We start from the raw sequence: 15,265 nt of genomic DNA on the forward strand, positions 1-15,265 counted from the left end.
TCTAGCCAATTGCAAGATGCACGGATCCCAGCCCCAGTGAAACTGAGGATCCGAGGTGGTCACAGAGGGAAGCCACTCACTGCTGTCTTCACAAGCACAGCTGCAGGAGCTAAGGCTGCAATGCTGCCACCGCCATGCTGCTGTCTTGGGATCCACTAAGCGCACGTTAAGGCCGTGCTCCCAGGCTGAGCTCAGGAAGAAGAGCAACACACCATTTTTGCTTGACTCCACTAATGGGCAACCTTGAAACCGAAAGACTGGCTTTCCTTGACTTCTAGGCCAGAGGGCCCACTCCTGGGCCCGGGAGAGATGAACAGGCATCCTTGGCATAGGCCGCAGGTCCCACGGGGAAAGTGGGTTCTCTAACCCCATGAGGGCTGGGTTGAAGGTCGGGCCCCGCCACTGACTGGCTGTGTGCCCCAGAGCCTCCGTTTCCCCTTCTCTAAAGTGGGAAGACTATGGCACGAACCTGGGAGAGGATTCGATGACGTGACACTCGGAGACCACTTGGTAAAAGGTTTCGCCCTATTTGGGCTTTCCAGGGGCACACACTGGGTGGCTTGAAACCACAGAAATGTATTCTCTCACAGCCCTGGAGGCCAGAAGTCCAAAACCAATGTATCTGCCAGGCTGTGCACCCACCAAAGGCTCCCGAGGAGGCTTCTTCTGCCTTTGCCAGCTTCTGGCGGCTCCAGGCATCCTTGGCTCACAGCCACATCACTCCAGTCTCAGCGTGGCCTTCTCTCATATCTTAAATCTCCCTCTGTCTTTCTCTTACAACATCACCAGTCACTGGATTTCAAGCGCAGCCAGATAATTCAGGGTCACGTCCTCTCAAGATCCTTAACGTGATTACTTCTGCAGTGACATCACATAAAGCCTCTTCCAAATAAGATCACAGCCGCAGGTTCCCAGGATCAGGATGTGAACACGTCTTTTGGGTGAACACACTTAACTCACTAGAAGCACTCAGCAAGTGACTCTCAGAAACAGGGGCTCTGAGGACAGCGGCTGTTAGGATTCAGTTCTCTGCCTGTCTCTACCCTCCCTAATTCTAGGGAGAAACTTCATGTACTCTGCAAACCCTAGAACTCCCTAAACCTAGCTGAGGTCTCTCATGCATAGAATTTCACAAGGCTTAAAAATAAAGCTGTACAAATGTGTAGATATGAAAAGTCGCGGAGAGGGTGCCAGCTTTTTGCTATTGGTGGTGGCGGTGTTTTACTTTTTCTCTCTTAGGGAAAACAGTAGGATGGAGTAGAAGAATGAGTTTTCTGGCCGGGCACGGTGGCTCACGCCTGTAATCCCAGCACTTTGGGAGGCTGAAGGGGGTGGATCACAAGGTCAGTAGATCGAGACCATCCTAGCCAACATGGTGAAACCCTGTCTCTACTAAAATACAAAAAAAAAAAAATAGCTGGGTGTGATGGCATACACCTGTAGTCCCAGCTACTCAGGAGGCTGAGGCAGGGGAATTGCTTGAACCCGGGAGGTGGAGGTTGCAGTAAGCCTAGATCGCACCACTGCACTCCAGCCTGGTGGCAGAGCAAGACTCTGTCTCAAAAAAAAGAAAAGAAGAATGAATTTTCCATCAAAATGGACAGACTTGGTCCATGGTCAAAATGGACAGCCAGCCCAGGTTTGCGTGGTGGTTCTCTAAGCAGAACCCAAGCCCTGCTGACGATGTTCTCTTCTGCCTCCGGGGTCCAAGCCACCATCCTGTCTCCTCTGAACCGCTGTGGCTGTCTCCTAACTGTTTCTCTGCTTCACTCGTCCCCTGCCGCTATATGTCCTTGACGCAGCAGCCAGAAGGGGCTGGGAAGACTGAAGTCAGAGCACGGCTCTCCTCTCTCTCCAGAACCTTCCATGGCTCCCCATTTCACTCAGAGTCAAAATCAAAAGGCCCGTAGATGCCATCATGGCCCAATTTCTTTCCCTCCCACTACCTCTCTGCACACCTCTTCTGTCACCTACCTTCTGATGCTGGCCCCGATGCCCTGCCTTCCAGCCACTGGCCCTCTTGTTCTTCCTCAAAAACCCCAGGTACAGTGGCACCTGAGGGCTGTGGCACTGGCAGACACCCCATTATCCCAGCAGGCACTTCCAGAAGTACCCTCAGCTCTCTGCACCCACTCCTGGTGTCTTTGCTCAATGGTCTCCTTCTCATCAAGGCCTTCCCTGCTTATCTTGCTGAAATCTGCAACCCCCTTTCCTAGCCCTCCAGATGGCACTGAGCTACTCACCTGCCCCGCATGCCACTCACTGTGGAACACGCTCTACCACGCACATGTGCAGACCCCTGCCCATCGCCTCCTCCCACTGGAAGGCGAACTCCGTGAGGGTGGAGACGTCTGTCCGTCTATCCCCTGCTCTATTTTAACCGTCTGGCAAAGCAAGCACACTCAGCGCAGTACTTATTAGGAGGCAGGGAGCAGAACAACTGTTCTGGGACTGACTTCCTGGTGGAGGAGGAACAGAAAATAAACACGTAAGCAGACAAGTAAGACAATCGACGGGTGGAAAAAGTACAACAAACAAAATAAGGGTAAGGCTGCTCCAGGACAAGGGGCTGGGCAGGGGGCCCCTGAGTAGGAGGCAGCCTAGTGGACGCGTCAACCACGAGCAGCCATCAGTCAGCCACGAAGAGGCTGGGGATGCAGCCTCTTAATGTGTCAGCTCTGAAAGCTAATGACTGTGCCTGCGTGTGTGCGCACGACATGCATGAGCCGGAAATGCAGCTCCATAATTAGATTACATATGTCTGTGTGTATATATATGTGTGTATGTATATGTATGTGTGTATAATACACACACACATGTACATATATAACCTCTATATATATAGGTTGTATATGTGTACAGTATACACATAATGTGAATATATGTGTATTATATATACACACACACATATATGTGCACATATATAATGTATATATCAGAGAGACTGACCTGCCAGCAGATGGACAGACATCTGTCAGAGGGGACAGAGTGGACATTTGTCAGAGGGGAGAAAGTGCCTTTATTCCTAAAGTTGGTTTCTCAGCTGCCAGGGCAGTGGCCAAGCCCTTCCCCAATCTCACCTTATGAAACAAGGGTGACAGGCATTCAGGATAGCAAACCCATCTTTCCTATCCTATTTTGGGCCCTAGAGAAAAGTGTAATTGTGCATTTAAATTGTCGTTTGGGATAAGGGGAGCAGAGCACACAGCTATTGGAACCACAGTTTCTCTTCATGCTATCACATGAGGCTGGAACCGGAACTATCTGGGAGGCTGCGGAAAGTGGGAACGGAGTTTCAGATCCATGCTGGAAGAACAGCGAAAGGCTCCCGAAGGGCTCCGGGTGGCGTCTGCTGCTGAGTCAGCAAAGGACTTGTCCTGGACACAGGGGCTGTGGGAGCTGAGCACGGGACTTCAGGTCCTGCTTCACCTCCTTCTCACAAGGAAAAAGCTGTCCACTGCTCACTCCTGGTTAAATTCAAGGAAGAAGGGACACACGAGTGTAGCAGCCCTACAGAAAAGAGAAAGACTTGTAAGTGATGCTATTAGTAAACCATCTTGCCTTCCAGCCCGTGAAGACAAATGAATTCAACAAAGAAAAGTCAACTAACCAGAAAGTTTACAGACCAGTGAATCCCAAAGGGCTAGCATTATGTGCCCGACTGGGTTCTCAGAGCTTACTGAGTTATCTCACTTAATCCCTACCCCAAATCTGATAAAGTAGGTGTCATTGTTCCCATTTTACAGCAGAGGAAACAGAGTCTCAGAGAGGTTAAGTAACTTGCCTGGGGTCACACAGCTGAGGACATGGCTAAACGAACACACATTAATACCTCCCACATTGCTTCTTCCACCATTTCCTCCCTGTTTTTGGCTCTGAAGGATCCCTTCAGACACCATCACGGGGAATATCAACATGATAGGAAAGTGGCAGCCTCACCCCAGGCTAGGAGTCCCTGAGCAAGGCCATCGGCCATGACTTGATCGTCACCTGGCTACGGACAGGAGAGCAGAATGGGGCCCCATTCTGAAAGTCAGGCTCCATCACAAGTACCGACTGTGCCTTCATCTCCGTGGAGAGCAGGAGGCCAGGCGTAGGTGCCTGAGCCCCTGGGGGAGTGGACTGGTGTTGGTTCCAACCCCAGTAGCCCCGTGGCCTGGGTCTAGTGACTCGGACTCCCCAGCCCCAGTTCCTCATCTCTGAAATGGAAACCTTCTCTGGACCGGCTTCCCAGGGTACCTGTGAGGAGGCAGCGAGCTGCTTCCTATCAAGGCTTAAGGCAGCACCTGTCGAATGCTCTCTCAGCCTTGGCTCTTGTTAGCCTTTTCATTATTTGCTTGCCTGATTCTCAGCTTGTGTTACTGTGTGCCTGACACCGACGTGTCCCCAAACTCCTCCCCACAAATGTCACGTTCCAGTGCCTCTCCTTACTGTGTTCTCTCCTTCCGTTCATATTGCATTTCAACAGTAATGACAGCTACTCATCACTGAGCACTTGTTTGGTGCTTGGTATTGCGATCAATGCTTCCGAGTGTGTTACGACATCATCCTCATCGTGCCTTGGGAAGTGGGAACTCTACTGGTCCCATTTTACAGATGAGAAAACTGAGGCAAGGCGATTAGAAGTGGCATATCTGAGGTCACAGGGCTAGAAAGTGGAAGAGGGGGAATCAGACCCACGCATCTGGATGGTTTCCTGCCCTGCTCATCACTGTGGTGTCGGGCTGCTCACGTGTTTGGTGAGTGGCCGCAGACTCAGAGTCCACCTAAGGTGAAAAGCAGGAACAGGATTCCTTCTCATTTCTTTGTAAGGCAGAGCCGGGCTCGTGGGTGTCCCCGCTTTGTCCCTGAAGGGACAGCTTCTCTGTGTCATCTTTGCCTCCTCTGTCACCTATACAGGGGCTGCAGGCCTGTGACGAGCTGACCCACTCAGCTCCCAGAGCAGGCAAGAGAGAACGGTCCCAGGGTACAGGAGGGAACCTGAAAGAAAACAGATGGGAAGGTGAGTGAGTAATTAAATCAGCACATCCCAAACAGCTAAGGGAGGGGACAAGCAGCAAAGCAATTAAGGCCAAGTATGAAGTCCGAACTCACAGAATGGGCACGTGCTTCCGATAAACCCTCCACTCAAGCTGCTGGGAATACAAACACCAACCAAAACAACACATGCACATGCTCTTTTGTGTCCTGTTTCTGGAATTCTGTGATGTCTCTTTTCTCATAGAATTCTTCCAGAAACAGCCCAGTACAGAATTACAGGTTGAAGCACTGTCAATAGGGGCTAGCTCTGCCCCAGGTTTAGGGTTAATTTGTTTGAGTTTCAGAACAGGCAGGAGAAGTTCTCCTGGATTTTAAACAGATAATGTCCTTGTCATGTAAGAGCACTTAGATGGAAGGTTGGCTTTGTCTCTTTAAAATATATATATGTATATATATAATATATATATATATATGATGATGATGTTTGTTGTTATTGTCGTTGCAGTTGTTGCAGAGATGAAAAAGAAATCTGTGTCTTTAAATGAGGAGGGGCTGTGTAAGGAGGCTTGGGCAGCAAAAAGGCTAATACACTGTGGAAGAGAAGGAGTTTAATCTAATTTAGTTGGAGGGTGTCTGTCTGCGGTGTTGTTTTTTGGAGTGTGGGAATAGAGGCGGGAAGCTGCCCCCTTGAATGGTCCCTCCTGAGCCAGGAGCAGTGGGGAGCCAGTCGACGCCAGCGATCCAAAGCCCGGCCTTGAAAGAGGATTAAATCAATGCTCTGATTTGCAATTCACACTAATGCACCCCGTGGAACCTTTGGTAATATTTCAAACCACATTTCAAGGGAAATGGCCATAAAATAGCTGCCTAAATTGCGCCGGAGCCACGTCGGACACCCCACTCACCCGCTTTAGGATGGGGGTGCTTTGGGGTTCATTTCTCACCTTCCCCACCCCTTCACATCTCACCACCAGTGTTTTTAGGCAGAATTAAAACTTCTGCGCCTGTTGAATTCGCTGCAACTTGCATGGCCTTTCTGGTGGAACAAAGTGTGTTTTCTTTGCTAAGTATCACTTCAGATCACTAAAGGTATTTTCTCTGGAGAAAAAGATGGGGGTACGCCACGGGGAGCATGCCTACTTGATCAGAAAACATAATTTTCTGTGCATGTTTTATATCTGATAAGCTTCTGCAGAAACTTGATACTAGATGAGGTCAGAGAAAATAAGGCCTATTCACATCAGACCTCTCTGCATGTGAAGCAATTATTGGTAAATAGATCAGTTTTCATTCTTATACTTGAAGGTAGAATTGGAAATGTCTCGGGGACTAAATACAAAGATTGACGACCCGAGAAGACGAGAGAAGAAACACAAGAATCACTTAAAGTGGATGCTCACACTTGAATGTGCCAGGAGAGCTCATTCAAGCAGCAGTTACTGAAAAGGCATTACCACAGCCTGAACCACTTTCTAGCTCAACCCTCACCAGCACGATTTCTGTTTATGAGCTTCCTTCCGCTTCCACGAGTTTACTCTCGCAATCAGCTTGTAACATGCTAAGCTTATGGTTTAATTTATTTCTATTACTGAAAGACTCAGTACTTTTTTATCTTAAAGAGATTATTTGGGTTTTCTCTAATCCCATTTCAGAAAACCTCACACAGTGTTTATAATTTCCATTGACTATTACATAATGAGAAAAGATACAACTTTGATTTTTAGCAATATCCGTGTCAAAGTACTTTATACTTTTGACTTTGTGTTTAAATGGAATGAAACTGGGCCTCTCTTTCAAATCCCCTCCACCTCCAAAAAATATTTAGTTCTTGTTCAAAACACTGCCTGACTCCTGAAATATTCTCTTTCAAAAACCTCATACTTTCCCTGGTGAACGTTTGCAAGAACTTGAAGGTAGATAGTGTTTACTGATAGCTTTCTGATAGACAGATATTTTTAGGTGGTTGGGGGTAAAAACATATTCCTTGTCTCTGCACGTTATGTGAAATCATGTTTAATTATAAAGTTTCATTAAAAACCTTTGCTCAAAATTTTAGAAGCCTAATAAGATTTCCATTAATTTAAACATATCACTATTCCCACGACAGCTCCAAAGCTTTCTTTTCCCTCTTTCATCCATGGTTAAATATGTAAATAAAATGTCTAAAGTCATTCTTCAAAGAAGACAAAAGAAAAAAGAGCTGAGGGAAAGACAGCCATAAAATTCCTCCCAATTCTCCATAACATTTGCCAGAGGGGGGTCGGTTGCCAGCCAGGGCTGAGCAGCGGGGGACCCCGGCTGCTCCTTAGACTCACACATCTCAAATCCCACACACAGGAAAAAAATAAAATAAAATATCTTTTCAGCTGGGGCCATCAAAAGAGCCTTTTCATTTATTAGTTACAGACTTATCTTCCAGTTGCTGATTTCTCAGAACCCTCATTTCTCTATAATAAAGTCTATTTGTTGGTTTCCATCTCAGCTGGACAGGGTGAAGCACTTCTGCCTACATTTTTATAAAAAACGAGAGAAAAAGGCAATCTGAAGTGGTTATAGCTAAAATAATGGGCCTGAACACGGCTGAATTAAAACAGCACAGAAAAGATCAATTAGGAGGCACTTTCTCAAATACTTCACACCCAGCTCCTGGCGTTTGGCTCTCGCCCTTGCACTAAATATTTCCAGTAGCTGCTGAGGGAGAGACACTAAAAAGGAAAAGAAGGAAAATGGGGCCCAGGAAGGACCTTTGCAAGGAAAATTCTAGAAAAGCCAAGTGATTTCCGCTGAATCAATTTTAATTTAAAGGTTCTGAAAATTACCTACTAGACAAAAACAAAACAAAAAAACCCACTATCATAATAAAAACGACATTCTTTTAAAAATGAAATCATGCGATTTTTCACTTGGGAAATAACACAGTTGAAGGTGGTGTTCTAACTGCCCGGAGTTTCTACCTCCTTTTTCACTTTCTCCCTCACCGGACTTCCTCCAGCACCTCCCAGTGCGACCCAGGGCACCCAGGGACAGGGACTCAGGGGTGGGTGCCTTAACCTGCCGATTATTTCTGGGATTCTGGGCGCTCAAATGTCTGTTGAGCGGATGAATGAATGAGTGGAAAGGTGAGATTTCCCCAAGTTTCTTACCGCTGTAAAAATTGTAGGGCTTGTTTTAATTAAAAGCCAATACTCTCCGAGGAAGTGGCCCACTTCTGCACGGCGTGCAGAAAGCTGGTCAGTGACGGGGGTTCCTGGCGGGCCCCCTCTCCTTCCCGGGCGCTTCCTAGGAAGACCTTGCCCCGTGCGCAGCGTCCCCACCGCGAGGGCCCGTGCAGCCGCCCCCCAAGCCGGGTGGAGCGCCGCCAGCCCGGGAAGCCCCAGCAAGGCCTCCGGTGATGTCCGCACACCCCACCCTGCTCCGTGGAGTTAACCTCAAACGGGCAGGGGGGAAGCGAGGCCGGTGGACGCGGGACTCGCTCCTCTGACCTCTCACCGCTCCCCAGACCCCCGCCCCGGAGGTAGCGGGAGATTGCACACGCGATCCTGGGAGTTTCCGAACTTTGAAAGATCGTGACCCGGAGAGACCCTGGGAGGAGAGGGCCGCCCACCTCCTAGGGGTGCTGTTTATTTAAGGGTCAACCCAGGACGCTACGGGAAGCACCTGGCGCATCCTTGGGAACCGTGGGGCTTGGGGGGTGGGCGCCCACCGCGAACGCCCTGGGCGGGGAAAGGGAATGGGGAGGGGACGTCCTGTCCTAAGTGACCCCGTCACGGACCCGCCCCAATCCGAAGCGGGTGAGCTCAGAGGACCGGCCCAGGACGCTCCTTCTCCACTTTCCAGGAAAACCGAACGGCGTGCGCGCCTCCGCGTCCCCGCGGGAGCTGGAGGGTCCCCGGGCAGGCGCTAACGCGCTCCTCCCACGACCCATCCCATCACACCCATCCCACCCCACTCCGGGTCCTCCCACGGAGCTGCAGCCAAGGAGGGCCCTGGCCGGGCACATCACTCGCCAAATCACATAAATACCCCACGAGCGAATGACTTCCTATAATAAATAAACTCAGCCGCCGAGAAGGCATCTCCAGCCCTGCTGGCGCGAGGCCCCAGCTCTGCGGCTTTGGAGGGGGCGGGGGTCACCGCGGTACAAACCAAGCCCCCACTTCCCGCCGGGTGGGAGGCGGTGTTCAAAGTCCCGGGACGCTTCCCGCCCCTCCCCCTCCCCGCCTTCTTAGAGGAGACCTCGGAAGAGCGGCCCTAAAATCCGGATTCTCAGAGCCCCTCCCCCTCCCCTTAGCTCGTCTCTTTGAAATTTCAAAGCAAACCCCTCCTCGGAGCCCGGAGCCTGGAGCCCTGGGCTGCTAGCGGCTCCCCAGCCTCGGGAAGATGCGGGCAGGTTTACAAGCAAGGGGCCACTTTATGGCCCAGGCTATAAAACGCAAATCCCACCTCTCTTTGAAAGCGCCCTCCGCCCGGGACTCACCATAAAAGGAAGAGAAGATGCGCCCCGCGCCCCTCGCCGCGGACAACCCACCCCCTTCTCCCGCCAGTCCCCGAACTTCCCGTAACCTCGGCGTCCTCGGGGTTCCAGGGACCATCCCGGGGACCGCCAGGAAAGGGTCCGCCGGCGGAAAGGGCAGCGAGAGGCAAAGTTGGAGGCCAGGCAGAGAGAGGGCGAGGAGACGCGGGCGGGACTGCCGGAGAGGGTCGCGGCGCGCAGAGCCCCGCGCGCCAGGCGGGCTGTCCCGGGGCTGGCGGGCGACGCGGGCGGGACTCGGCGCTGCGCCCCCCGCGGGCTGGGCTGTGGGCGGGGGGGTATCGGCCCCCGCGGGGCCCGGGAGCCCGCGGCGGGGCGGCGGGGAGGAGGGCGGCCCCGGGCCGCTGCGCTTTCTCATGCAAAGCAGTGGCGGGGCGGGGCGCGCGGCCCGGGGGCGGGGCCTGTCAGCGCTCGGCTTTTCTGCCCCCATTTGCCTTTTTGCGAGTCTTCTCATCCCGGGACGCAAACCTCGAAACAGCTGCCGGCTGGGCCCGGCCGAGGCTGGCGCAGGGAGGGAGAAGCCGCGCGGGCCGCGGGGGCGCCGCTAGCTGGCCCGGCCTCGGTGCGCCCGCGCCGCCCGCCCGCTCCAGACGCGCCACCTGGGCGCTCCAAGAAGAGGCCGAAGTTTGCCGCGGCCGTGAGTTGGAGCTCGCGCCGGGCCGCTGCGCCGGGAGCTCCGGGGGCTTCTCTCGCTTCCCGGTATTGTTTGCAAACTTTGCTGCTCTCCGCCGCGGCCCCCAACTAGGCGGACGCCGGGCGCGGAGAGCCGAGCCGGGGGCGCTGTGCGCAGCGCTCGGGCCAGGCGGGGCGGGCATGGGCGGGGGCCCGAGCAGGGGTAGAGAGCGGGGGCCAGCAGCAGCCCGTGCCCGGGAGCGGCGGCGCTGAGGGGCGCGGAGCTCCCCGCGAGGACACGTCCGACGCCAGCATGCAGCGCCCGGGCCCCCGCCTGTGGCTGGTCCTGCAGGTGATGGGCTCGTGCGCCGCCATCAGCTCCATGGACATGGAGCGCCCGGGAGACGGCAAATGCCAGCCCATCGAGATCCCGATGTGCAAGGACATCGGCTACAACATGACTCGCATGCCCAACCTGATGGGCCACGAGAACCAGCGCGAGGCGGCCATCCAACTGCACGAGTTCGCGCCGCTGGTGGAGTACGGCTGCCACGGCCACCTCCGCTTCTTCCTGTGCTCGCTGTACGCGCCGATGTGCACCGAGCAGGTCTCCACCCCCATCCCCGCCTGCCGGGTCATGTGCGAGCAGGCCCGGCTGAAGTGCTCCCCGATTATGGAGCAGTTCAACTTCAAGTGGCCCGACTCCCTGGACTGCCGGAAACTCCCCAACAAGAACGACCCCAACTACCTGTGCATGGAGGCGCCCAACAACGGCTCGGACGAACCCACCCGGGGCTCGGGCCTGTTCCCGCCGCTGTTCCGGCCGCAGCGGCCCCACAGCGCGCAGGAGTACCCGCTGAAGGACGGGGGGCCTGGGCGCGGCGGCTGCGACAACCCGGGCAAGTTCCACCACGTGGAGAAGAGCGCGTCGTGCGCGCCGCTCTGCACGCCCGGCGTGGATGTGTACTGGAGCCGCGAGGACAAGCGCTTCGCCGTGGTCTGGCTGGCCATCTGGGCCGTGCTGTGCTTCTTCTCCAGCGCCTTCACCGTGCTCACCTTCCTCATCGACCCGGCCCGCTTCCGCTACCCCGAGCGCCCTATCATCTTCCTCTCCATGTGCTACTGCGTCTACTCCGTGGGCTACCTCATCCGCCTCTTCGCCGGCGCCGAGAGCATCGCCTGCGACCGGGACAGCGGCCAGCTCTATGTCATCCAGGAGGGGCTGGAGAGCACTGGCTGCACGCTGGTCTTCCTGGTCCTCTACTACTTCGGCATGGCCAGCTCGCTGTGGTGGGTGGTCCTCACCCTCACCTGGTTCCTGGCCGCCGGCAAGAAGTGGGGCCACGAGGCCATCGAAGCCAACAGCAGCTACTTCCACCTGGCAGCCTGGGCCATCCCGGCGGTGAAGACCATCCTGATCCTGGTCATGCGCAGGGTGGCGGGGGACGAGCTCACTGGGGTCTGCTACGTGGGCAGCATGGACGTCAACGCGCTCACCGGCTTCGTGCTCATCCCCCTGGCCTGCTACCTGGTCATCGGCACGTCCTTCATCCTCTCGGGCTTCGTGGCCCTGTTCCACATCCGGAGGGTGATGAAGACGGGTGGCGAGAACACGGACAAGCTGGAGAAGCTGATGGTGCGTATCGGGCTCTTCTCTGTGCTGTACACCGTGCCGGCCACCTGTGTGATCGCCTGCTACTTTTACGAACGCCTCAACATGGATTACTGGAAGATCCTGGCGGCGCAGCACAAGTGCAAAATGAACAACCAGACTAAAACGCTGGACTGCCTGATGGCCGCCTCCATCCCCGCCGTGGAGATCTTCATGGTGAAAATCTTCATGCTGCTGGTCGTGGGGATCACCAGCGGGATGTGGATTTGGACCTCCAAGACTCTGCAGTCCTGGCAGCAGGTGTGCAGCCGTAGGTTGAAGAAGAAGAGCCGGAGAAAACCGGCCAGCGTGATCACCAGCGGTGGGATTTACAAAAAAGCCCAGCACCCCCAGAAAACTCACCACGGGAAATATGAGATCCCTGCCCAGCCGCCCACCTGCGTGTGAACAGGGCTAGAGGGAAGGGCACAGGGGGGCCCGGAGCTAAGACGTGGTGTTTTTCTTTTTCTTCTTCTTCTTCTTTTTTTTTTCATAAAAGCAAAAGAAATACATAAAAAAGTGTTTACCCTGAAATTCAGGATGCTGTGATACACTGAAAGGAAAAATGTACTTAAAGGATTTTGTTTTGTTTTGTTTTGTTTTGTTTCCAGCGAAGGGAAGCGCCCCCAGTGAAGTAGCCTCTTGTGTAACTAATTTGTGGTAAAGTTGTTGATTCAGCCCTCAGAAGAAAACTTTTCTTTAGAGCCCTCCGTAAATATACATCTGTGTATTTGAGTTGGCTTTGCTACCCATTTACAAATAAGAGGACGGATAACTGCTTTGCAAATTCAAGAGCCTCCCCTGGGTTAACAAATGAGCCATGCTCAGGGCCGACCCCCAGGAAGGCCACAGTGCTGGGCGGTACCCTGCAGAGGAAAGATGGGACCTGGGGCCCCTCCCGCCCCAGTGGACTTGGAGTCGCTTAAAATAGACTCTGGCCTTCACCAGTAGTCTCTCTGCAAGACAGAAACCTCCATTAAACCTCACATTTGTGAATTCAAATGATGTGCAATACATTTTTTTTCTCTTTCCTTGAAAATAAAAAGAGAAACAAGTATTTTGCTGTATATAAAGACAACAAAAGAAATCTCCTAACAAAAGAACTAAGAGGCCTGGCCCTCAGAAACCCTTCAGTGCTACATTTTGTGGCTTTTTAATGGAAACCAAGCCAACGTTATAGACGTTTGGACTCTGATTTGTGGAAAGGAGGGGGGAAGAGGGAGAAGGATCACTCAAAAGTTACCCAAAGGGCTTATTGACTCTTTCTATTGTTAAACAAATGATTTCCATGAACAGATCAGGAAGCACTAGGTTGGCAGAGACAAACTTTGTCTAGTGTGTTCTCTTCACAGTGCCAACAAAGAGTGGTATCTGCTTGTATGTATTTGTAATATATGATATTTTTCATGCTCCACTATTTTATTAAAAATAAAATATGTTCTTTAGTTTGCTGCTAGTCCCTGGTTCATGGTGAGGTTTCCCTTCTCTGTGTGTGGGGAGAATACAGGACACTCTCTCCCTTTGCTTTTTAAGCAAATTCTGGGGGTGTGCTTCTAGCCAGAGAGTACTGGTTAGTTATCTATATAAAATTGCAGATCAGAGGATTCCAAGATTGGAAGAATGATTCACTTATGAGTTTCAGAGCAAATGCAGGCAGGCAATGTGTGAAGTTGGAAGTCGTTTCTGTGACTGTTGGTAGCTGGACGTGAGGGCTTAGTTGTACACACACGTCACCAAGGAGAGCCTCACCACTAAACATGGACCCACTCATGAGCCTGGATTAGCCTGTTTTAATATATTCAGAGAGAAGAGCCAACCGATTAGGAGAATTAAATCATTTGTATTCAATTGACCTGCTAGCCTCAAATGGTACCTAGACAGAGCTGTATACATCAGCTCGAAGTGTGCTGGCTTTGCAGTGACTCTGAACCATGAAGATATTTACAAAACAGATTATAGACCTGGATGGGATAAAATACCTGCTCAGGGTGGTGAATCCTTAAGAGGAAGTTAAGCAGCTTTGGAACTTCATGGTACTCGGTTCTTCTCCAGGGTTTGCTGTTAGAACTGGGTAGCTGTAAAGAACTGGCCCAGGTCTGCTGGTCAAAGGCACAGCTACACTCAAGTTCCAGCCAGAAGGAAGCAAGGGCACAGTACAGTCCTACTGTGGTGAGGACTCTATTAATATAAAGCAAGCCAAGCTGCCCCTGGGGCCATGCTTTTGTCCAGCTCCAAGTTAAACAAGGAACTCTGGAGAACGTGGAGCATGGATGACATGCTTACCAACAATGAGGAGAGCCTGGAGCCAGTGCAGTCTGTTTTCTGAAGAGGGTGTTCAGAAATTCAACCTGGTAAACGTAAGATCACCCATCAACACTAGGGCTGGAAACAGACTTACACTGGTTTTGGGGGGCTACTGCACATGGCTGTGAATATTTGCAGGGCACAGGAGCAGGCAGATCGGTGGTTTGGGAAACACCAGCTAGGTAGGCAAAGTAAATGAATGCAAAATTCCAAAGAGCTTTCAGTGCATTAAAAAAGAATGTGGAAAAGCTTTAGAAATGGCCCCAAATACAAATTTCTTTGTTGATTGCTTTCACCTAGTCCCCCAAAAGACTATATAGAAATATTGATGTCTCTGTGCATGTATGTGTATAGCGTTTCCTTTTTGTCACTCTTAGGGAAAATAAAAATAAAGTATTTGGAATAGAACTTTCAAAAAGTCCGGAAGGGTAACGCTGTCCGGATGCTGCTGCAAGCCACAAGGCTGGATCTAACCCAGAGACATTTGGTTCTACAGTACCTGGACTACAGCAGCTTCAGACCTGCCCACACTCAGGTGTGTAGGCTTGAAAATGTGGTCCCAAGGAAAGACATATTCAACAACATAACTAAGAGCCTTTGTTGTTATGTAGCCCTGAATGTGTCTCACTGTGGATCCATCCCAGAAATGACTGATCTTGCTTACGAATGTGAAGGGATTGTGACATGTGGTTGGGTTGGGTGCAGCTGGGTGAGTTTAACAGTGAGCAGTGCAAGTAGCAGCTGTAGAGCTTCCAAGCAAAACACTCCAAGGTCCTCTCTCTGTCTCTCTCTCTCTCTCTCTCTCTGTCTTTCTCTGCTAAGCTGAAATCTGACCCTGCCTCACATACAGACAGTGAGTTTTAGGAGAAGCATCAAGGCCTAAAAGTCAGAAAGCTGAAAAAAAAGAAAGAAAAGAAAGAAAATAGAAAAGAAAGAAGAAGGAAGGAAGGAGGGAGGGAGGGAGGGAGGGAAGGAAGGAGGGAGGGAAGGAAGGAAGGAAGGAAGGAAGGGAGGGAGGGAGGGAGGGAGGGAGGGAGGGAGGGAGGGAAGGAAGGAAGGAAGGAAGGAAGGCAAATCACTAGTCCTTAGATTCTCTTTAGCTCAATGCAGGGTTTCCAAAGGAATTATTGATAGCATTAATTTAGAGATTTCTCAGCATCTATGCCCCACGGCCTTAGTTTTGGAAA

The 15,265-nt window shown here is 52.0% G+C and overlaps 1 protein-coding gene across 1 annotated transcript; it reads left to right on the top strand.

The window, feature by feature from the left end:
- Positions 1 to 9,958: 9,958 nt before the first annotated feature.
- Positions 9,959 to 13,230, top strand: FZD10 (frizzled class receptor 10). The gene has a single exon (XM_003907389.3). It carries the CDS (start codon positions 10,437 to 10,439, stop codon positions 12,180 to 12,182), a length of 1,746 nt encoding a protein of 581 aa, XP_003907438.1. The 5' UTR covers positions 9,959 to 10,436; the 3' UTR covers positions 12,183 to 13,230.
- The last annotated feature ends 2,035 nt before the right edge of the window (positions 13,231 to 15,265 follow it).

This window comes from Papio anubis, chromosome 9 (genome assembly GCF_008728515.1).
Source record: "Papio anubis isolate 15944 chromosome 9, Panubis1.0, whole genome shotgun sequence".
Taxonomy (NCBI): Eukaryota; Metazoa; Chordata; class Mammalia; order Primates; family Cercopithecidae; genus Papio; species Papio anubis.